Genomic DNA, 26,651 nt, shown 5'->3' with positions numbered 1-26,651 from the left:
TATTTATTAACAACTAAAAAATTATATCACTTGTCTGTACTGTACCGTATTATTCCTTGATCGAAACGCTATATACATTTCAATTTTGGTGCAGTTAAAATGTCAAAAGTTTCCCTTGCTTCGTGCGTAAATGATAGAGCACAGACTGCATGGTTGTAAAGTATCTATGACATAATCCACATTCGTATTTTGTAGTTTTAATTCTCCTATGTGTCTTCACAGCTCAGAATATTCTGTCTGAGGGCGAGAGATTGTTATTATCATGTCATAAGGGGCCGCCATACTTGCTATACGAAACTAAAAGTCAATACATGTATAATTTATGACGTAAAAAATTCGAATTCTTCATTGATAAAACTTATTTTGATATAAAAAAAATTGTATTTTCAGTGAAAAATTATTCAGATAGTGTTTGTAATTTTTTTAAACAGAAATCTTGGAAATTCGAAACTAACGTATTTCTTAGCTCTACCGTACATTTTTGAATAGGCGCAAACTTGAAAACGCGCGAGACGTTGGAAGTGGGAATTTGTAGAGTGGAAGAATCAGTATTTGTGATCTATTATTTGCATAATCTGACACTGTGCCGTTTTCGTATTGCATAATTTTATTTCGATCGGGTTCAATATTCTGTTTATACTAATTATGGTAGCCATGCGGTTTGCCTGGCGATTTGGCTGTTAAGTTTGGTGATGTTGGCCTCCCTAAAGAGTAAGTTTTATATTGTTTTACTTGAATTTATATCTAACTTGATCATCTGCATCTAACAGTATTACGCAATATATTTTATCATGTTTAAATTCTGCAACTACAATGTTTTGTAAAACCGCGCATTTCCAGCATGCGATAGGCATAAGCCAGTTCAGCTCACATGTTAAAGTTACGCATTTAATTTTGTATGATTGCTTATGATTTTGATATTTTATCAAATTCTTATTATGCTTTTGTAATTTGTAGTTTTTCACCCTCTCACAAGGTGTGTCCAATAAACAGTACAGTCACTGATCTTTGTCAACTTTTTAAGAAAATAACAGAATATGAAGAAGGAAGACTATATATATATATATAGGATCGATCTACTTCATAACTGGTGAGTGGCAAAAAATGGAGGCAATCACTGAGTCAGAAATCTGTCTGTAAATGTTACTGTCTATTTGTAAAATTACAACTAATTAACATGATTAAAGCACATTATGATAAATTAATATTTCTCTTTTTTTAATGCAATTTTTGTCTAACTTTGCTTTGAGTTTGGATCCAACCATATAACACATTAATTATAGACTGAGACTCAAAACATTCATAGGCCTGATTGATCTACAAAATGGCGGTCCAAGAAAATAGGCTTAAATTCCACTCAGAATGTTTTAATTTGGAAGTGTCTCTGATGCAAAATTAAATGAAACTAAAATGCAAGAAAATACAAAAAAGTCTTATGTTTTACAATCATAAGTACTTTCAGAAAATCTTTCTTTTTGAAGGAAAAAGAGAAGCAGTTCACAAATGTTGATGGGCAGAAGACAAGAAACTCTGGCTGCACAAAAATCTGAGCTCTTGAAAAAGAAAGAAAAAAAGAAATGAAAATATGAATGATATTCAATCAAAGGATCCAAATGATGAAATTCTGGAAATTCCACATGGAGAGACAATAAGGATTTTTGAATTGACCATCTCTGCTCAAACTGCTTGAAAGCACTGAAAACTGTTACCCTGGTGCTGAACAAACTTTTCTCCTAGACTGGAATTAAAAACTGTTCAATTTCTGGCATTAAAACACAATTTGAAACATGCTGAGGATTAGGATCCCCCTCTCCTTTTGACCAAGTAAGGTTAAACATTCTGCAAAGAGTTGCATTTGAATTGAAATTTTTTATACTTTTACCAGGAATGAACTACATTTCTCATTTACTATGGTTTAATGTGTCAGAATTGTCTATTTTAAGTTTTTTAACAAAGATTTTGTTGCCATGGTTGGAAAACAAACAACATTTCTGTGGCATCTTTCAAGATGCTGTATTATAAATCATCTACTGTTACTTTTTTAGCATGACTTCATGCATTTTCATGAATAAAACATGAATAATAATATTGCATTTTTTGTTTACAAATAAGCAAGAATATTCATGAATGCTAATGGTTCATGAATTTTATTCATTCATGAACATTCCTGAAAAAATTCATCAAATTATTCATGAATAGTTCATGAAGATGCAATGAACTTATTATTGGACATTCTTGAAATGATGAATCTTCATGAATATGACTCTTCATGAATTATTCATGAAAAAAAATATTCATGAATATTCATCAATTTTCTTTCATGAATAAAAATTCATGATTTGAAAATGTCCAATAATAAGTTCATAGGATCTTCATGAACATTTCATGAACATTTCATGAATAAAATTCATGAAAAATTCAAGGAAATTCATGAATTATTCATGATCGTCTCGCAGGGGTTAAGGGGTAAAATTAATTTTTATGGTACACAAAAAGAAAGAAAGTGGCACCAGCTTCTATATTTAAGTACATCATTCCCTTTGATCACAGAATATCTGTCTGTGCAGCATATAAACCTTGATTAGAAAAAAATATATCCCACCTCTCTACTCAGGAAGAAAATTAGTTTTACTAGACGCATTCTTAAAAAAGAAGCCTTTCAGGTACGTGTATAAATTAGACAATTAATGCAACGACTGGCCTAGTTCCATTCAAGTAAATTATGCCCTTAAATGGGAAAGAAATATACATACTTTATTTTCCTATCTATATTGCATCATATAAAAACCTAAATAAGGCCAAAAAAATCTTTTTGCTCCTGAAAAAAGAAATTTTACTAGACAGCCTCTAAAAGCACGAAGCCTTTTATGGATATATCAGACACAAGAATGGTAATCACTCATTGCTATTATACTTAACTACCATCTCTTAAGAATAAATCTGCAATAAAGGGGAGTCTACTTCAGGAGCAGACTGTTAAGTGGGTAATGTCACGATTGTTCTCCCACCAGGCCTCACTGGCATGACATTAATACACAGACGGTGCTGGGGACCTCGGGTAATTGGTCGCTAATCAGGTCTGGGATGTACTGGGGATACTGTCACTGGAGTATACAATGGTCCATATCGGAAACTCAAGTGTATAAATAGACAGCGATAAATGGAATGGAATGGAGAAAGCATTTGTGTTGCTCTGATTGATTGACGGGAAACAGACCCCGAGTACGAGAGTTATAAGCCTTTCCTTGACAGTTTTTGAAGGACTCCATGTCATTGATTAAAAACGTCACAATAAATCCAGTTCATCGGAATTCTGATCAGCATCGGAGACAGTTTTCTTCAATACAATTCATTGTCGCCTTGACAAATACACTTAGTTTTAATCATTTAAGACAATATATGTTTAATTGTTTTTGCATTTCAGAAAAAAGAATAAAAATTTGGAAATAATTGCATTTTTAACAGCTATGCTGATTGCATTCATTTGAAAAGTGATGATTTATGGTTTTTAAATTATTACGTTTGACGTACATAACGCTACGAATCTCCAATCTTGATCTCTTTTCATATTTTATTCATCAAAGCACTGACTTGGCAAGGCATAAAGAATTGTTGAAAGCTCATTTCAAAGACATTACACAAGTCCTAAAGGAATTCCATTGTAGCCTCCTCGATACAACACCATCGCAAAAAACTCCATGCAAAATCATTCATAACCACTGAACAGGAGATTTTCGATGGTGAAAATTGTATGTATTCACAAAGGATTAAAGGAAAGCTATTATGTACAATTGAGTTACTATTGATCAGGGACTGTCATATATTTACAATTCTGTTATATTCCAGCACTTCTGTTGTTATCTCATTGCTTGCTTTTGACTGCACTCGAAGAATCTTCAAACAACTCAAGTCAAAACAGCAGAATTACCAAGAAAATAACTATCCGGCAAAGGTGTAACTTGAGTACAAAACTTTGCATCTATTCAACGTTAAAGACTGTTCCAGTTAGAAATTGTAAAAGGAGTCGTGTATATACATTGTAGACCATCATTAGTGATGCTTCTTACTTGACAATAGAACCTTATTCTGGGCTATACAGTGTTAAAGAGGAGGCGTATTGTACGAGGGGTCCCGTGTTAAGGTTTGTATTGGTTAAGTTTAAATCAAAATCGGTTAGATAAGGTAAAAATTATTTATTTCAAGGAAAGTGAAATGAGATTCAATAAGTGTGACAAGGAGAGAAACTAAAGGGTTGGATGTTTCTGGCGTGGGATTAGTTATCAGTACAGGTCTTTTGAAGTATATAAGAATCAATACATATCTTAACGGAATTTGGAATTCAAAACTTTGAAAAATTGCTTCGAAATTATATTCTATAATGAAAAATCTGAAAATATGCTTGAATTCTATCTTTCAAGCATGCATGTTCCAATCAACTCTTTTTTTGGTTTTCAGTTATTGCATTATATTCAACATTGCAATGATAGTGTTGACTTTCATATTTCATTGAATTCTTTTATTTTTTATTTTTGAATACTCAGTATCTTTTGAATGTTAATTTAAACTAATTTAGAACTAAGTTACACCTTAGTTATTTACCAAAGAATTTTAATCAATTTGAGAACACAAAACAACTCTCTCAGAAACACTACGTCGCAAGCCACGGAGTTGGCATGATTTGTGTCCAATTTATTTCCACAGAATGGACACAAAACTCGTGGCCTGCAAAGATGCCAGAAACAATTCTACTATATATCAAATTTCAGACGATGCATTTAAATGCACTGGATAAAAAGAATAATTCCATATGTATAGAATACGTGTAATATATAAAGGTATGACAGGCACTTAATTAAAGCAACAGATTATAAGTAATGATAAAGCTTGTGTTCTGAGATATCTGCTCAAATCATCGATATAAAGTGTGCTATTATTGCTGAAAAAAATGTTTAAACAAGATGTCCCAGTCTTAACAAATAACTGGTTATGTGGAATAAGTATATGAAATCATTGAGATATTAAATTTGTGGATTTAGTGTTTTATCGTGTAAGACTGCGTGTTAGAGTGTGGCGATGGTATATCTATTGATTTGGCCGGGGTATCCTGTGTGATCCTACAATCAAGGAACACTCGGGTCATCAAAGGAAGGCAAACATACTCTCTCCTCTCTCGCTCGCTCTTAAAACACTCATTAGAAGACAATTGGATTACTATCTATATAAGCCGTGACAGAATTGATGAGCACTTCAGCTTGGCCTTTAAGAATTCGCTTTATTCTAACTAATATGCTTTTTAGAATTGTATTGATGTAGAAAAATGAAATAAATTCAAAAATATTATACTGTGATTATTTTTATGAATTATATAGAATCCAACGTTAGCAGTAATGGGAAATTTCTGTATATTGTCAGAAACAAAACTTCACACTTAGCCTTAAATTAAGCTACTTGAACAGGAGCCAACAAAATAAAAGTCGAAAAGTAAACATCAAGTTTCACTTAAGAAATAATAAAGGCATAAGTAGCTCAATTTCAGTTTTAGGCAGGTGTCTCCGGAGAATTCAATTCCGCGCAGAGCAAAATTGCTCAAAATGAAGAAAATTGCTGAATTTCAGGGCATTGATTATTCAGCTTGTAACCATATGTACCTCAATATATAAAAAACATGCTCTCATAAAATTTGTTTGAAAATAAGATTTAATCCAAACAAAGTTAATTCACTGCCGGGGACACCATAAATTCTGATACCCCAAGATTTCCTGTTGGTTTAGTTTATCCGGAATAAGACCTGAAAACTATTAACATGCAGGATTTCAAAGACTTTTTAAATTAGAGGGGAAGAGATATTGCATTGAATTTGGTTATTCCAAGTGGGAGACTCTGTACCATCGCAGCATGCGCGCACGTGCTTCATGACTAGCGTAATATAATGTGTTTTGTTTCTTAATTACAAGGGGAGAGGCTTATTGAGAGAATGCAGAACATGGTTGGTCAGTTTTAAGTCAAAGGAAGTGCATGACAGCAATGATGCGGTTTATTTTCCGATAACGAAGTATCAACAGGGGATATTTTTTATCGTGAGGAGCCGGGGATAAAGCGGGGTTCAGGTTTCTAGTATCCGTGGTATTGGTTTTCATCCACTGATTGAGTTAACAACTCTTCATAGATATATACATCAGATGTGAATGGACCTAATAGGATTAGTCCCTCGGGAAATAACCCCGTCTACAGGTGTTTGCTGCGATAGGTTCTATAAAGACTTCACAGGAACGATAGTTGATTTTCTCATTCTTGTACCCTAACGATGGTAATGAAGAGCATTTCCATATATATTTGATTCTTGTGATGTTTTATATATGAGGGGATCGATTTATTGTTTTAGATCGAAAGTGGCTTTTCAAAGAGTAAAAAGGAAAGTAAACATTTGGACCATTTGATGAGTAAAAGCTTTGGATGTAAAATCAATACCTAAGCACTATTTGATGAAAATGTAAAAAGTATTAACAGTTTTAATTAGTGAAAGAGGGACAGTCGTTAATCTTACATCAAAAAGGATGGAGGGAGCTCGCCTCGCTGTGTGTCGTCTGCGATCTACTTGTTACAATGAAATATAATGGTATCTTTCGTGTTTTGTCTCTGGATACTTTTGACCGCCGCTATTGCAGCCGTGTGGTCTGTGAGTCTGCTACAGCCGGTATGGGTACTACACCCAGACAATGTCCACTCGTTTGGACTACAGAAGTACTGTGTTTTAGACACCCAGGAACGAGGGGATGTACATGGCAGTGCGCTACAGAGGAAGTGCCTGCCCTACGGGAAAGAGTTACACATAGGAAACATTCCATCAGGGACCTGGAGGGCGGCATTTCTCCTGTTTTCTTCTGGAATTCTCCTCTTCATTGCTAGTGTACTAACTGGACTTATGTCGCTCTTCATCCAAGGAAAATGGGATAAATATGTGTCCACAACAACGAAATATATTCAATCAACTGCAGGTAATGCAATATGACTTAATGGATATTAGGATTATGCTAGTTTGATAACTATTCTATGTAAATTTTTTACATGTAATACTTTAAATGCAGTCTATATAGTACAGAAGAATCCAAATGAAAACAAAAATATAAATGAAAAGTAAGGAGAGAAAATCCTTTGCTGTTTTGTGATGCTCATTTATTACTTTGTTAAATATTGGGTCCGAGTTAGTATTTTTCTACATGTAGATAGTAAATAAATAAACTCAATTCAATTTTTCATAAAATTCAACAGTTATTGGGAAAGAAAACGATCTGGATGTACTTTTACAAAATGAATAATTAAGCAATCAATTACTGTCTTCCTACAGCATCCGCCATCTGAACAAAAATGGTTTCAAACAGTAGGAAATTATCTACCGCCGCTCCATGCTCGTGTCTATAGGACCTGATAAATCGAACGTTTTGCTGAAGTCAAAAGTGCGTTCATACATAATAGTACATTACCAGTAGTGGCAATAAACGCCAATAAAGCTCCATTTTTTAGCCAACACGACACTTGTGTGGCACCTTCTGCATCTCAATCTAATCTTTACAATATAGCATTACATCGTAAATTCTGAGTAAAACTCTCTTTGAATCGGCCCGATTTTTTTTAGCAATATTCAGAAACTTTGCCGTTGGTTGCGCCGTTATCTGTAATCCTTTGGAGGGACATGTGGTAAAACTATCAATGTCTTGTTAATAAGCTTATTATCTTACAAAACACAAACACACACCCGCGATCAGGGGGTCAAAAAGATTATTTTCTTTTTGATAATGTCAAAAATTTCCTCAGGACCACTAAAGGGACACGGTTATTTAACATGCTTTAAAAAACAACATACTTTCAAGCTTTTTTCTTGCATTTGAGAGAGAGAGAGAAAACAGATAAAAATTAATTCTGCTACTGTACATTTAAAATGGCGATCAATGGAAGGGTTAATTTCTGGAATTTGAAAAAAAAAAAATTAAAAAAAATCCACATTCGAATTCGACAGAAAGATTCTCAAATTATTTCAAAGCAAGTTAGAAAAGTGAAAAATAAGTAGTGCGAAGTCCTTTTAATATGAACTTAATTCAAATACAAAGATATCGTTTCTAACAGAACTGAAAATTCACGAAAGAGTTTAAGAGCTTAAATTCGCGTAGATTAGTTTCATCAACAAAGGCTAATGGTGACCCCAACAATATATCATATTTGCTAATGTTTTAGGCAAACAAAATTTTTATAAGTATGGATCTTATATATGTAAACATATGCTATACTATGAAATATCAAAAATACCCTTGCTAGTCATTGGAATGTAGATGGGCGATTAAGTTGTCTTTTTATATACAGTGTATTATTTTGTAACTATGGTATGTTTTGGATGTGAAGTGATATTACATAAAAGATATAATAATCACTCCCTTTCTTCAATTGTTTCCAGTGCTCGTCGTAATGTCTGCTCTTCTGACCTACCCCCTCGGATTTGGAAGCCATTTTTTTCGGTACTATTGTGGTTCCGCGGCAGGACCCTATTATACAGGGCAGTGTAGCGTGGGGTGGAGCTACATGCTGGCCATAATGGGCGTGGCTTTGTCAGTCTTCTGTCCTATCCTGTGGAGTTTTAGGTGGATCAAGCGTGATGACGTCATGGAAGGAATACCCGTTTGACTGTGAATTATGACATTAAGAGTATTAGAACATTATTTCATATCATTCCGTGAATTTGAGTCATATTATATATTAAAAACATGTTAATACAAATTGCGATCGTGTTCGATATTTATTTTAAGCGAGCAGTTTATGGAATACATTTTACAAAGGAATAAAGATACGCTTTTGAAAGCACAAAATTTATTTTAAAGAACACATACTTAGTACATGTAGTTGTAAAAAAAATGCTAAGAGTTATTTCAAGAAAATAAAACATGTGCATTTTAAGTTTTCACGTTACTTTGCTGCGTGCTTGAAAAATTGAATTGCCTGATAATCATCTTCGTCAATTAAACGTGCTGTTTCATATTTAAAACCGAATTATACAATAAAAAAAGAAAATCAAATGTTTACAGTGATACAAATTCTATTACATTTCTCTTTATCTTTACAATCATAGCAAAATTGATTTGGTTTCCGATTTCAGGAATATAATGAAGATCGTCAGGGAAAACTCATTTCCATCGGGATCTGAGTCTGCAGTCAAATTTATTGAAACTTGTGGATTTTCCACTGAACTAAAATGTAATGCCAAAAATAATCTCTAGAGTATCATATGACACCTCTTTTCCTGAGTAATAATCACATCGAGAAAGAAAGACATCAAAGAAGAAAACCACAGTGTAAAATCACTGCGAAAAATTCATTGTAAATGACGTTGAACAAATCATCGAAATTCTTCATGAGTCGTTATGATTTCTCCTTGATAGATGTATGTACTGTGTACGTGTATTTGGTTTGTTTCGATAAGGACCTGATAACAAGTTGCACAAAGATAAATGTAAACAAAGGGTGAAAAAAAGTATTATCTTCAAATTTACACTCTCAAATAGCTATCAAATGTGACGATTCCGTGCTATTTCGCGATAATTTGACAGGAGAATTGCTGTACGTCAATATAAATATTCTTCACAGAATCTAAGGATGCATCTGTCTGTGAGTGTCAGCCTCAATTCCCAGCCCGGCCGAACTGTTCACCAGTCAAAATATACTTTGTTTATTGTCTTAATCAATTATGAATACGTGTTTCAGAACGAATTACTTTATGGCATGTACTTTCCCGTTTTGCTAATCAGCAAAGACATGGAATTTTTTATTTTAAGAATTTAGTGAGGAAAATTGTTTCATGTAATTTTCTTTTTTCTATAAAAATATAGCATAAGAAATATACCAAAATGTAAGACGTGTGATCAATATTAGGTATACTGATATGCTATGCTGATACCACAGATATAAGGTAGAATATCTGAATAAGAGTCAAGAAGTAAAATGACAGTATCCAACAGAAAGTACAGAATTCTGTGCAAGACATTTTCCACAGGGACTCTGCATATATGAAATGACCACAATGATTTAGTACAAGGAACTGTTAAGATTTGTTAACCTTTCAATCGCCAACTTCCCTTACTAATGCAGCAACACGCCTTCAATGGCTTCATCACCTGCATACGCGGTTTATATCTCTCAGATGATTTGATAGGAGGTAATATTTTGACAAATATTTTGCTGAAACAAGAATATCAGCAGTCTTATTTATAGACATCATTTCTTAAGTTCTATGGTCGATATTATGACCTTGTCAGCTACAGTTTATCATATTAAGTCAAATGCTGATTGAATATTTTTTAATACTTATTGTTAGGCCATTTTAATCACATTAAATTGTTGACGGATTTTCCATGTATTTTACTATTATGACAAGGAACACGCGGCGGGGATGCCCACTCTTCCATGGATCTGATCATGCTCCCGATGTCTTAGAGGTCTGTATTTGCTTTGCTTCAATTTTGTATTGTTTAGTGGATTTTTGAGCTTGAATACTGTTCGAAATCTCCATTTATTTCTGTTATAGAATATAGGTAAACAGACAACTTTCATTTAATTTTCACGGATGTGTTTTAGTTTTGTTATTTAAGGATAAATAACACAAACTTTTTCAGAAATCAGCATTATTTCTCATAGATTTACATTTAAATTGATAACCTGAATAATGTTTTTCAAGTAGAGTGGGAGAATTTTATAAGATTTTATCATAAAGTTAAAAAATTGTGCAAAATTTTGTATGGAATTATATAGAAGGCAAACTAAAATCTCAAATCTAAGCACCAAGGAGAACCTACGATTTCTTTATATTTCAGGGATTTATTATTTATGTCATTACAAGTCAAAATCAGTCAAAAAATATATATCAACCCTCGCATCCATTTTTTGTTTGTGGTAAGTACCCTTAAGGTAGGACACAATAGATAGGCCAAATTTTTCCTCAAATTCAATTTTCCTGAAACTTTGATATTTTGTTCTAGGATACAAAATCTCTCTTTATATATGATATGAAAGAATTTCAACCGCACATTTTTTGCCCACATAGTCTGAAATATGGCCTATCAGACCCCTGTAAGAAGATTGTGAAATCAGACATTAGACTTGAGAATGAGCCTTATTTTAGAATTATCAATTGATCTATTGCAAATTTGTGTAATACTTTTAATAAAGATAACCTTTTTGTTGCTTTAAGTTAGTAAGTCAACTTGATACTGGAAAATTTGAGTAAAATATTAAGTAAAAATAGAACATACGTAGCGTCGGAAATGAAAATTTACATGTAAATATCCGACAGTTTAAGTTTTCTTAAGAGAAATTGTATAATTCAATTTTTACAAAAAATCAACAGAATGATTCAAATGGGTCTTAGAATAAAATGTGTAAAAATATAGAAAATTGAACCGGTGGTTTCAGATATTTTTGCGATCAAAAAAATTTCAATGGCAAAAAAACTAAAAGATTCATCACAATATTTGACCTTTGACCTCTTGATATGACCTTGACCTTAGTAGTACATAAAGAATGGAGACTCCTTATATATGTGTCCAAATATCATTCCTCTACTATGTATGGAACAAAAGTTACTCTGCATTTTATAACAGACTGTCATATGCTTGTTTATTACACTTAGTTAGCATAAAAACATTCCAAAATGTAATCCCCCAAGTGACCAATATATAAGATTCTCTTATTTTTTCACAAAATATGACACAAACATGCCAAAACTTATTATTTTTCTTACAGGGATCATTCATTCTTGCCAATATAGTAATATTATTCTTCTTTTCTTCGGTACTTTTTAAGAAATGGGTTAAAATAGAATCCACGGGTGTTTTGTCCTACCTTAACAGAAAGAGGGGAATCAAGTTGCAGTAACAATTTTGTGATGTTTGGTCTTTTTTGAAATCAACAAGTCTAAGAAAAAATTGAATTAGAAATTCAAATTCATGCACTTTCAAGTCAAACTGAATTCTGCGCAAAACCAAGCATATGTGATTACATACTGAAGAAAAATTAACAAATTATACAACCTCGAAACACAATCCATTGTAGTATTAAATGAAAAATGTAAAGCTACGATTTATATGAAGTTTACGGTGTATCAGCTAATATCATTTCCTACATAAAGGATATGAACGAATTACATGTTAACGTCATTAACTGAATTCCTACAAGCAACATTTAATCGAAAGGTAGTCAAATCCCACAAACAATCCTTTGTATATGTACAATATGTACCTAAGTTACCTTTACATTTTGTACCTAAGTTACATCACATCAACAAATTGTACCAAAGACACCTCAACAAATAAATTTGATAAGCTTTTGTTATTTATGTTGTATACGTGTCACTCATATCGACATTTTATCTGACGTTCATAGTAAAATAAACACTGAGAAACGAAGTCAGATTTTCAGTTGATGTTGTGCTCACAATTACATGATATAGTGTGGCACGTGACACTATCAGAAAAACACGAATTTTGACAGCTTACAACAAAACATCATCATAAACAGAATATGTTAAGCGCTTCCTGCAACTCCAGTAAGTGATGATGAACACAGAAATTCACACTACACTGTACACATCAAAGAACCATATTTAATCATGATGATGATGAAACATGCCCGTGAAATGATATCCATCAACATGTCAATGTTTCTGTTATCTCACTGAGGAATCAATTACCATGACAGAGACAGGCCGCTCAGTAAACGATTACACAACACATTAGAAAACAATTAAAATATCGACTTATTTGGCTTACATCCGCATGAAGTCGAATGCTTCTATCGCTATTGCATATAAATGTGATAGAGTTAGTTCTGGATCATCCTTCAGATCTTTTATGCGAAGGATGAGATATTGTCTTTTGTATATTTTACACAATAACTAATGTGTTTAAAGAAACAATTTTAAAGCATTTTCAACTCATTATAAATGTGATGATTCAAACTTTTCAGTCGTCAACTTTCCAATTTCCTTTTACAATATACATGCACCATCTCCAACTGTATGAAGAGTTTTTGTCTTCCAGTTGATTTAATACGCAAGAGCATGAAAAACATAGGAATTTAATAATTTCTTAAATAAGGTAACCTTTGAGAAACAAGTTGATGAAACAAGGATATCAGAAGACTCAATTAGACTATAAACATTTTGCAAGTTCATACTCGACAAAATGATCTTGACGGCGAATTCAATCTATCATTCACATGTTGACTGATGTTTTTCATACGAAGTAAGTGCAATTTTTACAAACTGAATTGTCAATGGATTTTTCGTTTGCTCAAACACTGCAAGAAGCACATGGCAAGAAATGACTGATCGACAGTGAATGCCTACACCTCCATGGCATCTGATCCCACCTCTGATGGTTTCAGGGGTCCGTGTTTGGTCTGCTCTCGTTTATATTGTTTCAGTGGTCTTTCAAGCTTGATTATTGTTTGTTTTCTCCATGTTTTATTGAAGTAAAATATTTTTCCTAGTAAATATGATTGTTTACTGTTACATTCTGTTTTGTTTGAAGATCCATATCTTTTAGGTAAAATAATGCATTTTGATTACAATTAATTTGCAGCTGAAAGAGCAAAACATAAATTTAAACTTTTCAATATTGTCGGAATATTGCTGTTGAAGGTTACCATTTTTTATGGATGAAGGCAATATTTTTATTGCCTTTGTTAAAAAGAAAGCATGCTTTATGCAGTAAATATTTAACATTTTTTCATAACTAGTTTAATGGACACATTAAACTAAAGGAAACATGATTTGTAACAGTTGGATTAAGAAGTGGGTGTTGTTTGTCTCGTAGCTCCAAATATTATATAAATTCAATTCACTGTGTACAAGAAACACCTAAAACGAAATGCTATAAACATCATTCTTAAGTACCAAAAAAATCCGTCAAGGATGTCACATACAATTCATATTAGGTAACCGCACAAGACAGATTGAACATTCACACATTCTTGTCAAATGAGTATGATTATTAAGACATTTTCATCGTGAGTTGACAGGTAAATTTTAAAAAGATAATAAGAAAAATAAATCTGAAGTTAAGAAAAATGGAATTCATATGTGACTGAATAATAAAAGTAATGATTTAAAAATGTACAAAAAGAGGCTATGCAATTAACATACATGTAGTTGAAATTTTATTTGTAAATAAGGTCTGGTTAAAAAAAAAACGCTATTACTTTAATATTTAAACTTTGGATATTGTGCTATAATGTCAGAGAAAAAAGAGATCTTATTTATTTTATTATGTACATTAAGTAATTGTTAATAAATCAGAAAAGATTTTCTTGATCATGGATGATGGGTTTTTTTTTTCAATCCAAAAATTATTTATTTTTGAAAATTATTGTTATTTTCGACAATTATGGAATTTTCTCTAATAGGTCTACTGTTGTACATAATGTGTTTAAATTACCTCAATGCCTAAATTTCTGTTTAAAGAAATATGAACTGCAACTTTGATGTAAAAAATTTCTGTTGCAAAATTGTCAAAAATTATTTCAAAGACAAAAAAGAACATTCATAAACTTCTGTTGTTCAGATTTGTAATAGAATAATTGTTAACAAGCATTATTGTCGTCCTGTACAATATTGTTTTCTGAAATAATACCAAATATTTGATTGTACAAAGGTCTTTCTTTTGAATCAATTTAATTATTAACTAAATACTTTACTTTAGTCTAATTAGTAAAGAAAAACGTTTAAATTACTTTAACATACATCGTAATGAAACATTAAAATAGCAAGGTAAAATTCTCAAAAATGCTACTCACACTACTTAAAAAATAATATAGCTAAAAAGATGTCTTGATTCAGCAATGTTGGGCTGCAAAACGGAGAGAATGAAAAAAATTACATATATTAAACTATGAACAAAATATGTATTACACAGCGAAATTTTTTTCCGTATTACAATACGAACAAAACTTAAATATGTATTACGTATTAAAAAAAAAATTATGCACGTATTACAAAGTAAACAAAACTTATATTTGTGTTGCGTTGTGAACAAAATTCATACTTTTATTAAATTGTGAACAAAATATACTTACATGAAATTGCGGACAAATTTCATGCATGTGTTACTTTGTAGAAAAAAATGCACATGTTTTACATTACAAACAAAATTGATACAAGTGCTACATAGTGAGCAAAATTTATAAACTATATTACATTATAAACAGAATTAATTAATGTATTACATTAAAAGAAAATGAAATAAATGTATTTTATTATGATTAATATATAATTGTATTACACTATAAATAAAATTTATAAATGTATTACAATAAAGCAAAATATAGAAATGTGTTACAATAAAGCAAAATATAAAAATGTATTACAAGTAAAATTTATAAATGTATTACATAGTAAGAAATTTTTTACATGTGTTACATAATTAACAAAATTTATAAATATACATTGTGAACAAAAATAAACATGTACACGAAGGACATTTATACTCAAATGACGTGAAAAACCGGATCTATCATCTCAGATGAATGTTTAAGAAGAAATAAATAGATAGGCTATGTCCAAATGTTATAAATAAACGTTTTAGAAATGAATGCAGTTTTAAACGTTTGATTTCTTGTAGAAAATTGTTTCCCTCTCCATTGATTGTAATCTAAGAGCGTTAACTCTAAATGATTCTATTTCCATGGATAAAAATTTCACAACGTTAAGATACTGCATATATTTTATGTTAAAAATATAGTGAAAAAAATTCTTGCTTAATGCTGCAAAACCTCTTGGTAGCCATCCGTCATTTTCCTATTTTTGTTCCTATTCATACATGTATATGTTACAGTAAATATGTGTAATCAGGAATTTCATATATTTCCTGAATTTTAGGAAAACATGATATTCCTATTCTGCTTAGGAAATACACATATTTACTGATTTCAGTTAGGGAATACATGTGTTTACTGAATTTTTAAAATCCTTTTACACATATTTACTGACTGTGTTTTGGAGAGATAATTTAAAATATAAATCATATATATGAACAGATGTACAGTACATTCAATGCATATATCAGTCACATCATATGTGACTAAATAGTATTTAAAATAAACCTTTATTGATTTACAAATTTCAAAAATGCCTTATTTGTAAATGCATGTATACCCCCATCCCCCAAAGCATAATGATGCACTGCTTACATTTTCTGGAATGTGTTATCAATATCACAGAATACTCACAATTATTTCTTACTTTATTAGATATTCATACGATGCTACTTTGAATTTATTGCCAGTAAATTTGCAACCCTGAAAAAAAAATCTTATTTGCAATTAAAACAATTGTTATGCTGTATGGTGAAAAATGCCAAAAAAAAATACATAAAATGTAATGAAATTAAAGTCAGTAATTCAAGATGAAACTTTACTTTAAGAATTTTCCACCCTCACAATTTTAATGGTTCGAAATAGAAAAACCATTAATTTTCACTAATGGAGTTTTAGAAAGTCAACGCACTGAGTCTTGCCCAGAATTCAAAATTAATGCATAACGTCATCTTTCTAGAAACAATTCTTAATAAATGCTGCTTTAAAAAACCGCATACTAGTATTTGTACTTACTGAATATTTTCAGGGATATGTATAGTCATCCAGCTTAGTTCAGTAAAAATGTGTAACATTGTCTAAAATTTTCAGTAAATACATGAATTTCCTAGCTTTTCAGTAATTACATTATTTTCTCCAGTATACATATATTTACTGAATGGTTTAGGAAATACATGGAATTCCTGATTTCACATATATTTACTGTTACATATAAATGTATAGCATTTTCATATCAGTCTACATTTAAAGTGTTAATATTTTATGTATTTTGATTGTAAGACATCGCCTCTTGAATATTTCTTTAAAGGAAATTTATTCCAAAACTTCATAAGAATCCTTACAAACCAAGATACATAGCGGGTTCCAGTAAATGTTCTACCAAGCCTCTTTCTTTACTCCTCACTAAAATATGAACAAAAGTGAAGGAGAAACTTCAGTAGTATTGTGCAACAATATATTCAAGAAGTGGTGTGAATCAAATGTGGATACTTAAAAATCCAAGGAACTTTTAAGAAAACTTTGAAATTAAGGGATATTACCAAAACAAACAGCTTTAAAACTTACGACTTTTGAACTTCATACACAAGAATTCCCCAGGATAAATTAAAGTCCAGGCTTTCCAAAATCACTGACAGCTGATTTTTCAATAAAAATGAACTTGAAAATTTGATTAGTTTGTCATTGGTCTCTTCCAAAATTATTTTGTTGAAAAGCATTCTGATTGTACACACAAATACTCTGAAGTCGACATCAAAAATTTGCTTGAGTTTCTGATGTATTTTGCCTCCCCCTTTAAAAAAGAGAGATTTTACGTTTTTCTTAGATAATGTACGAAAGTATAATTTATACTTTCAAATGGGACAACTGTAAATTTGTAAATTCCGACATTTTGAAATTATATTTCTGGTTTTTTTTTTCATGTTCTTTTCACTTTGCAATCCGGTATCCTGTCTATTTTGACTTAAAATTCCTGTCACAGTGCACTCCAATTTGGATCAGTTTCTATCTTATGTTAACCCTGATCTTTAACAATTTGATGCTGATCTTTAAACAAACAATAAAACCCTCTCTATATTCCAGTTTTCTGCAAACAATTTATTTAATCACAACCCATTGAACGCAAACGAACACATGGACATGATTGCAATATCAAAAGTAAGATATAGACAATCTCCACTGATTTGTCTCCCACTTAATTAAAAATTTGATAACATGAAGTGAACGATTGTAAATAACCAATAGCATGTACAACACAGCAAATGCAGTTATCTTTCCAGATTGAGTGGCATGTTTGGGATAAATCAGGCGGTATTGTTGAAAAGTTCAGGCGACTTTCACATTATTCAAATAAAATAAAATTAATATGTCCGACAAACTTTATTCATTAGTATGTCTATGTCGTCCAACAAATCCGGAAGTACGTGATAAGATGACCAGAAATCCCAGAAATGTTATAACCTTGTTTTAATAAATCAGTCATTTAGATGCATCGAATGGTAATATCACACTGCTAATATGCTGATAAGAAACCATTATCGTAACACAAGGTATGTTACTAAATATTGATTGATGGCTATTACAAAGGAAAAAAGTGTGCAGTGTAAAATAAAAGCATCAGCGATGTTTCAGAACGCACTTTGAACGACAGTCTGGACACCGTGAAAACATTCAAAAAGGATAATCCACCAAGAACCTTTCAGAAAAATGAACTTCAGTATCGAAGAGTACTATTCCATCCTAATTGAAATTTTGAAATCCGCTGATGAGGAAGATATACCAAGCCAAGCACTAATTGATGCTTGGAGGATAACAGAGATCTACGTTCAGCCGGTTATCTGTGTGATAGGGTTTCTCGGTAACCTTACTGCGGCACGTGTCTTCACCTCAAAGAACCTTCGTCTGAATTCCTCCAATCTGTACCTGGCGTTTTTGTCCTGTTTCACCAGTGTCTACATGCTGTTAGTTCTGCTGTCATGGTTAGCTGTGGTAAATGTTCCAGTCATAAATCAAAATAGAATTTGTCAACTGGTCGTATTTCTGACCTATGTCTGCAGTTTTATGACGGTTTGGTTGATTGCTGTAATCACCTTTGAACATTATGTCATTGTCCACCATATCAGAGCAGCCAGGTTCGTATGTAAACGTCGAAAGGCTAAAATTCTTGTTTCTTGCCTTATCGCCACTTCTCTTCTTCTATACTCTACGACACTATGGTCCACACGAGTGGAACAAAGGTCCAACATGCTAGTCTGTACACCAGGAAGTGACCAGCGAGCCCTGCTGACACGATTGGTGTTCTTCATTGACATGGTAGTCACCTTCTTGCTACCAGGAATAATTACAATAACTATCATTTGTGCATGTGTTGGTAGACATCTTCTTATGAAAGATATCAGAGTCTCGTTCTTTAGATATCATTCAAATATCAGGATATCAAGACGAGAGAGGTCCCTCCTCCGAATAGCTCGTGTTCTCTTGTTGATCAGTCTGTCCCATGTGGTGTTCAGCAGTCCATGTTTTATATTTAGACTCTGCTACCAGATCTCGTTCTTGTTAAATGAAGAAGACTCATCTAATTTACAGGATTATTATATCAATCAAATTCTTCAGAATATGTACTATTTTTCATTTACAGCGAACTTTATAGTTTATATTGCTTTTTGTGCAAACTTTCGTCTTGGATTGAAGAGTATCTTTACATTTCGGAGATTTAAATGCTCCCAGCATAGTGTATCCGAAACAACATAATTCTCCTCTTTATAACTTAAAAACTGAATTTTTACGGAAGTATGTATTGCCAAAAACCAACATTAGTAACCCATTACAAACAATGTGTTGTGCACGTGTTTATCAATATTGCATTTAATACTCCAATATGTAAATAGATCTATTCCAGTTGAAGACTCCCAGAGGCTATAGGTTATAATGGTGGGATTTATTCTTTGCATGTGTCATTAACATGTTACTGTCGCAGAAATCGCTCAATATCGTGCTCGACGTGAAGGATGGAATTGAATTTTTATCTTCAATTAATGTCTGATGTCTCTTTATTCATACTAAAAGCAACAAATATATGTTAAAAATTCAATTTAAGAAGAGTTAATTTAGATAAGGAGTGAAAAAGAGGAAATGAAATTCTTTACACAAAAGGTAGATGTGCTAAATGGCATGAAATAAATAGATACTGGGAGAAGACATTCAAAAAGATCAAAGTAAAGATTGTTAAAAAAAATAATGAAATTGGTCCTTAAAATTTTAGTAATGAGAGTAAGAATTATAAAATCAAAACCCTGATGAAAAATTTAGGTCCATTATTTTAAAACTTTCATTAATTAGTAGATTTAGTACCACAATAAAATTTATTATATGCTCGTATAAATATATACATGTATAATGAGCGATATTTAGCAGCTTTTCTTTAAAATCTTTGCAGAAAATACCTTATTAATTTGCAAGTTAATGGTGACCGCTCCAAAAATTTGATTCGTGAAAAAGCGCACGCACATTGGACTTTAAGAACTACATGTAATTTCATTTGGTCCTATCTCTGATGTTATAGAGGAACAGAATTGCAATGTTTCTGATTCATAAACTTTGAAGGGTTTTCTGAGCCTGAATACTCCTCGTTTACTCCATATTTCACTAGTTTTATTTTTATTTTTGGTGAGATAGCATATTTATATGAGACTCAGATTATTAGTATCTCTTTTAAAAATTTCTCTACAGCACTATTTTATCTGAACATTATTTTAATGTTCTTCTTGAAAACTGTTAGACCCACGTCCTGTTTTCATTAATTTGAAATAGGAGTTTAGATCAATGCAGTGAAATCGCACTTTGTCTCAGAGAAAGTCCCTGCAGAGTTATTGGACTGACACTAATAACACAGTCTAGATCTTACCTTTAATCTCTCCTTCTGAGAGAAGGCAGGAAATAATAAGCATACTGCGAGAAGACATGTACATTGTAATACACTGTATATTTTTAGAAAAAAATTCAACACAACCAGATACTGGTATATAATATATTTTTTAAAAATTCAACCTCATTTTTTCCGACTTCTGAAGAATTGTTATTACTGAACTTTTTAAAAAAGTAATTTTGTAATACTGTTGATAGGTTAACTATGTACTTTGAGTATCAGCTTAATTTTTAAAGATACGTGTATCATGGATATGTTTTTCAAGGCTTTTCAACACCCTAAACAATAGATTTTACAAAATTCTGGTTCCTTTAAAAAACTTAAAATTTATTACCACTAAGATATTTTTTCCTCCCAGCAAGGTACTGGAAATTCCAAAATCCATCTGTACTTAATAACACTTAATACTTAAAATCTTATACGACAAAAGAGGAAAACACTTGTTGTGGCCTTCAACTCGATATTAATCTATATCGACAACGTATTAACCATGGTTATTTCCATTCTTATTTCATTTACGATATATCCCGGTGAGCTTGAAATAAAGAAACCAGATTCTGACATATATCATATATATGTTTCATCTAACAACCAAGCTCTATGATAAACAAAATGACTAACTTTTCAATCCTTAACTTCCTTTATTTATTACACAATATACCTTCATCACCTGTATACGGGGTATACTAGTATATCTATCAGTTGAATCGATACGCAAGAGCGTGCTCCACGTATGAACAGTGTCTAAAACAAAATAAGTTATTGACAAAAAAGATGATGAAAGAATAGTATCAGAAAGCTCGTTACAAAGTTTCGTAAGTTCTATGGTCAATACCATGTCCATGTCAGAAAATACAATTTATCATTGAGTCAAATGCTGACTGACGTTCTTCATACTTTTTGTTTGGTCATTTTTTTAAACACTAATTTCTCGACCGACTTTTTTTTTTGTCATTTCCCAATCATGACCAGGAGCACACTGGGGGTGTGACCGGTCGACAGGAAATACTCACAACTCCGTGACTTTTGAGCTTGAAAACTGTTCGTTATCACCATTTATTTCGTTAAGTTGACTTCTTCATTTTTCTGTTTTGATTACAAAAGCTTCTAAGCTAGTGTTATTTTCTGTCTATGTATATAGGTATTATAAAAAGGCTATTTTTACATTGAGATTACAACATACCATGTTTAAATACTTCTGAATTGCTTTCTGTTGAAATTTAAAATTAATTTAAAATTGATATCTAAAAATTTTCATTAATTTTAAGCCACTAAAAAACACAAGATTTTAAATGGAGGAAGGGGCATTAATAATATTTTTTCTAGCCGTTTAACAGATGTATCTACACAGAGAACAATAAATTTTAAAAAGAAATAATTCATTAGAAAATTTAATTTAAAAATAACGAAAAATAAATTATCATTAAATAAATAAACTACATGATGCCGTTAACTTCCTAGAATCTTTTCCGTGCTCATATCAAAGATATATAGCTCCAATTGCATTTCATTTGCCATAGTATACACAGCTCCCTTCAGAAGTATACATTGAATGCCTGGTTTTTTAAGTCGTATTAACAATTAAAACAAGTTATATACAGGCAGGTTTCAATCAATATCGTCTCTATTCTTATCGCCTTTCTGCCTTTTGTTAAAAAGCACAACACTCTAACGTGGCGAATACAATTCTACTTTTACTCTGTTAAAATGAGTAATAATGAGATTCGATTATCCTTTAGTGTTCTCTTACAAATTTTCATGATTTAGTATTTGTGATTTTTGTTAAATTTTGTAATAATCAACAATTCCAATCAACAGAATTGTTTTGTATATTTTGTAATATGGCACAATATATATGGCAAAATAAAAACTAATGGATCAATGTAATAAAATGTTGTTTTACTTAATTATGTAAGTTTGCTTTTGTATTGCGAGTAATTTAAATATTTTACCTGAATGTTCATTGAAATATTGTTGAATCTGAATGTTAAAAAAAAATAAAGTTCTTTTTGTACGGAGAATATTTCTCTTCCTTTATCCACTTTATTTTTTATGCAGATTCATTCTCATTTTAATTATATATATAAAAGTATTTGATGAAGGATATGGAAATAACGAAAAGTATTCAATATCAAAGTCCATAAAACAATACAAAATAAAAGCAGAGTAAAAACATACCTCTTAAACATCAGAGGTGGGATCAGGTGCCATGGGAAAAGTGAGCATCCCCTGCTGACCAGTCACACCCGCCGTGTGCTCCTTGTCATGATCGGGAAATAACGGAAAAATCCGTCGTCAATTCAATGTATAAATAATGGACTAACAATTAGCATGAAAAACATAAGTCAGCATTTGACTCAATGATAAATTGTATTTGCTGACAAGGTCATTGTATCGACCAAAGAAATTACGAAATGGTGACTTTAAACGACACTGCTGATATTCTTGTTTCATCAACTTGTTTGTCAATAACTACCTCGGTTTAGAAATTGTTCATACGTAGAGAATGCACTTGCATATCGAATCAACTGAGATATATAAATCCGTATGCAGGTGATGAAGGTATATTGCTGCATAAGTAAGGAAAGTTGACGATAGAAAAATTAAGGTCATCACATTGTTCATAGAGCTTGGTTGTTATTACCAATAACATCTTTTTCAAACAAAATATCCAAGTATTAAACAGAGGTGTCAGACTCTGTGGTATCTTTTATCTCAAGCTCACCAGGTTATATCGTATCGACATAGGAATGAAAATTACCATTGTTAATTGACAATACGTCGTCAATTTATCTAAATGTTGAGTTGAAGGCCACAGCAACTGTCTCTTCTTTTGATGCATAAGATTTTACACAAATTCTGCTTCATATGAATACAAAAATAGGTCTGCTAATAACGGAGCGCAATTGGTACCCATGGAAATTCCAATATATTGTTGGAAGACATGGTTTCCAAAAACCACATAGATATTGTCAATCAGAAACTCAAGTATCTTTTTGATGTCAACTTCAGAGTACTTGTGTGTGCAATCAGAATGTGTTTTTACAAAACAATTTTGCAAATGACAAATGACCAAGTAAGTGAATTTACGAGTTCCATTCAGTTCCATTTAGCTGAAAACGCAGCTGTCAATGAGATCAGAAAGCCTGGACTTTAATTTATCGTGGGGAATGGTTGTGTATAATGTTTAAAAGTCGTAAGTTTTTAAGCTGTCCATCTAAGAATCTGAATAAAAATGCAGAACTTTTAGATGAAATAGAAGAACATGAGAAGTTTATAGATGACATAGGATATACAGAAACTGGATATCCTTCAATCAGAAAAGATTACATCATTGATAAAGGTGAGGCTTTTACAATCAATTACAATGCAAGATATCAGCACGTCAAGTAGTTATAATTCCATACAACATATAAAAATTGCTAGATTAGATACCACTAAACCATCCTAGGGTTTAACCGGAAATTCACTGAAACCGGAACCGGAAGTGCCCATGGTCAAGCGTATACATGTACTGCAACGACACACCAACAGGACTACTGCATAAGAATTACTTACTTTTGTGGAAGGAACCTATCGGGGGGTATTGAACAAAGTTGTCTTATACTCCTCCCCCCTCATGAAATAGAATTTTCGACTTTGGGAGACTTTTCCCTTTTTTTCTTTTTGCTTGTCAACTTTTTCAGGTAAGTAAAAAAAATTTCTCTGGCTGCCCCCCCCCCCCAATTTTCAAAACCGATGCTACGTGGCTGCAATTTAAAAAAAAAAATTTTAAAAACCACACACACACACACTTTAAAAAACAACACAAACACCCCGGAAAAACTATACAAACAGATGAAAAAGAAAAGAAAAAACCAACACACAAACATTTAAAATCAAACGAAGTAAAAAAAAAAGTAAAAGTCTAGTGTTGTGGTCTTTAATTCAAAATTTAGATGAATCATCTGGAGATAACGAACAGTATTCAATATCAAAAGTCCAAAAAAAAAAAATACAAAATAGGAGCAGAGCAAACAGGAACATCCAAAATATCAGTGGTGGGATCAGGTGCCATGGAGGAGTGAGTATCCCCTGCTGGCAAGTCACAAACGCGGTGTGCTCCTTGTCATAATCGGGAAATAACAGAAAATCCGACTTCCAATCAGTGTATAAAAAATGGACTAACAGTAAGTATGAAAAACATCGGTCACCATTTGACTCAATGATAAACTGTATTTGCTGACAAGGTCATCGTATCGACCATGGAACTTACGATATATGAGCGCCTTTTTACAAATTTGCAACATTTTATTTCATTTCTACGATGATTCGATAAAATTCTTTGTACAGCAATCTATTTGAATTCTCATGGGTACCAATTGCGCCCCGTTATAAGGCAGACCTATTTTTGTATTCATATGAAGCAGAATTTGTCCCAAATCTAATACGTGAAAAGAAAACATTTACTGTGGCATTCAACTCGACATTAAGATATATTGACGACGTATTGTCACTTAACAATGGTAATTTCCATTCTTATGTCGATACGATATATCCTGGTGAGCATGAAATAAAGGTACCACAGATTCTGACATATGTGTTTCATTATTGGATATTTCACTTGAAAAAGACGTTAATGGTAGTCTTACAACCAAGCTCGATGATAAACTTGATGACTTTAACTTTGCAATTGTCAACCTCCCTTACTTATGCGGCAATATACTTTCATCACCTCCATACGGAGTTTGTATATCTCAGTTGATACGGAAGAGCATGCTCTACGTATGAACAATTTCTAAAACGACAAACAACTTGATGAAACAAGAATATCAGCAGTCTCGTTTGAAATCATCTTAATGTATTAATTAATTTTTATGGTCGATACAATGACCTTGTCAACAAATGCAGTTGATCATTCAGTCAAATCCTGACTGACTTGTTCATACTTATTGTTAGTCCATCATCTATACATTGTGTTGACGACGGGTTTTTCCGTTATTTCCTGATCATGACAAGGAGCACACCGCGGGTGTGACCGGTCAGCAGGAGATGCTCATTCCTCCATGGCACCTAATCCCACCTCTGATGTTTTGGAGGTCCGTGTTTGCTGCGCTCCTAATTTGTATTGTTTTAAGGACTTTTGAGCTTGAATACTGTTCGTTATATCCATATATACATTACCCCTCCATGGCACCTGATTCTTCCTTTCATTTTTAGATGTGCTTGTTTGATTTCGTCCAAATTTATAATGTTTAAATGGACCTTATGATTTTGATTTATTATCTTCATATTTCTGAAATGAATGAATAAGAAGAAAATCTTGACTGTTCTATTTTAACAATATTTGATTTCGAGTAGAAGACTGGAGAGTATCTATACAGATGGGATTTTTAATCTTTCACGGACGCTTTTTCTTTAGTTTAATTAGTAAATTTAGGAACATCTTCGATTTTTTTTAATTTTATAGTGAAGCATACTTTCGAATTGATTGATGCTTAAATATCAGAAGATAAAGAGTGCATTGTGCTAAGTTTAAAGATCACATGTGATTTATGCGTGTAAAATATTCTACTTCCATTTCATAGTTAACTTTTACAACATTTTTGCAATATTAAATGAAATCATATGACCGATTAAGAGATTATTTGTTATCATCTTTAATTAACACAACAAACGGAGGTTTTACAAAGAAATATTTGCTCTAGAAAAGTACAATGGACATCAGTTAGAATATGAGGTTAATTAAGTTCATTGTGGCCCCGTAGAATAAAATGTGCTAAAATGTTACCTTGAAAATTCTGTTAAAATAATCACAAGGAAGTTTATACGATCTTTGGGCGATTCTGCAAGTGTATAATTGAGTTGTTTGTGTCGATAGATGATTAGTTCACTCCTTTTGTATAAGAACAACAAACTACGTACAAAAGATATCGAGAGAAAAATCCCCTCGTTCAAATTAAAGATAAAAATAAAATACCATTTATGACATCTCCCATTTGAAGATTAAACTTTAAAAAAGGAAAATAATTTAAAGAAATGTTTTGATGGACTGGATTACGCATTCTTTGTCTATTTTGGTCTTATCTTGATAATATTTTAATGGATTTATACGGAGAAT

At 32.0% G+C, this 26,651-nt stretch overlaps 2 protein-coding genes and 1 long non-coding RNA gene across 3 annotated transcripts; all 3 read left to right on the top strand.

The window, feature by feature from the left end:
• The first annotated feature begins 88 nt into the window (after nucleotides 1–88).
• LOC134230109 (uncharacterized) lies at nucleotides 89–2,013 on the top strand. Its single transcript, XR_009984277.1, has 3 exons — nucleotides 89–711; nucleotides 958–1,090; nucleotides 1,482–2,013. It is a non-coding gene; the product is annotated as an uncharacterized LOC134230109 (long non-coding RNA).
• A 1,915-nt stretch (nucleotides 2,014–3,928) lies between these two features.
• Nucleotides 3,929–8,770, top strand: LOC134230108 (LHFPL tetraspan subfamily member 7 protein-like). The gene is made up of 3 exons (XM_062711893.1): nucleotides 3,929–4,141; nucleotides 5,955–6,995; nucleotides 8,447–8,770. Exons 2-3 carry the CDS (start codon nucleotides 6,614–6,616, stop codon nucleotides 8,671–8,673), a joined length of 609 nt encoding a protein of 202 aa, XP_062567877.1. The 5' UTR covers nucleotides 3,929–4,141; nucleotides 5,955–6,613; the 3' UTR covers nucleotides 8,674–8,770.
• Nucleotides 8,771–18,333: 9,563 nt separating this feature from the next.
• On the top strand, nucleotides 18,334–19,377 carry LOC134230111 (somatostatin receptor type 4-like). Its single transcript, XM_062711894.1, has one exon. It carries the CDS (start codon nucleotides 18,334–18,336, stop codon nucleotides 19,375–19,377), a length of 1,044 nt encoding a protein of 347 aa, XP_062567878.1.
• The last annotated feature ends 7,274 nt before the right edge of the window (nucleotides 19,378–26,651 follow it).

The sequence above is a fragment of the Saccostrea cucullata genome, unplaced genomic scaffold, assembly GCF_032062105.1.
Source record: "Saccostrea cucullata isolate Sc308-1 unplaced genomic scaffold, CSIRO_AGI_Scuc_v1 ctg4905, whole genome shotgun sequence".
In the NCBI taxonomy this organism is placed as follows: Eukaryota; Metazoa; Mollusca; class Bivalvia; order Ostreida; family Ostreidae; genus Saccostrea; species Saccostrea cuccullata.
This window is presented reverse-complemented; position numbering and strand designations above follow the sequence as displayed.

Bases quoted from the DNA above. Each gene is read 5' to 3' on its own strand.
- LOC134230111 (XM_062711894.1), top strand. From the start codon at position 18,334: ATGAACTTCAGTATCGAAGAGTACTATTCCATCCTAATTGAAATTTTG.
- LOC134230108 (XM_062711893.1), top strand. From the start codon at position 6,614: ATGGTATCTTTCGTGTTTTGTCTCTGGATACTTTTGACCGCCGCTATT. The intron at 6,996-8,446 runs GTAATGCAATAT...AATTGTTTCCAG, and splicing joins ATATATTCAATCAACTGCAG to TGCTCGTCGTAATGTCTGCT.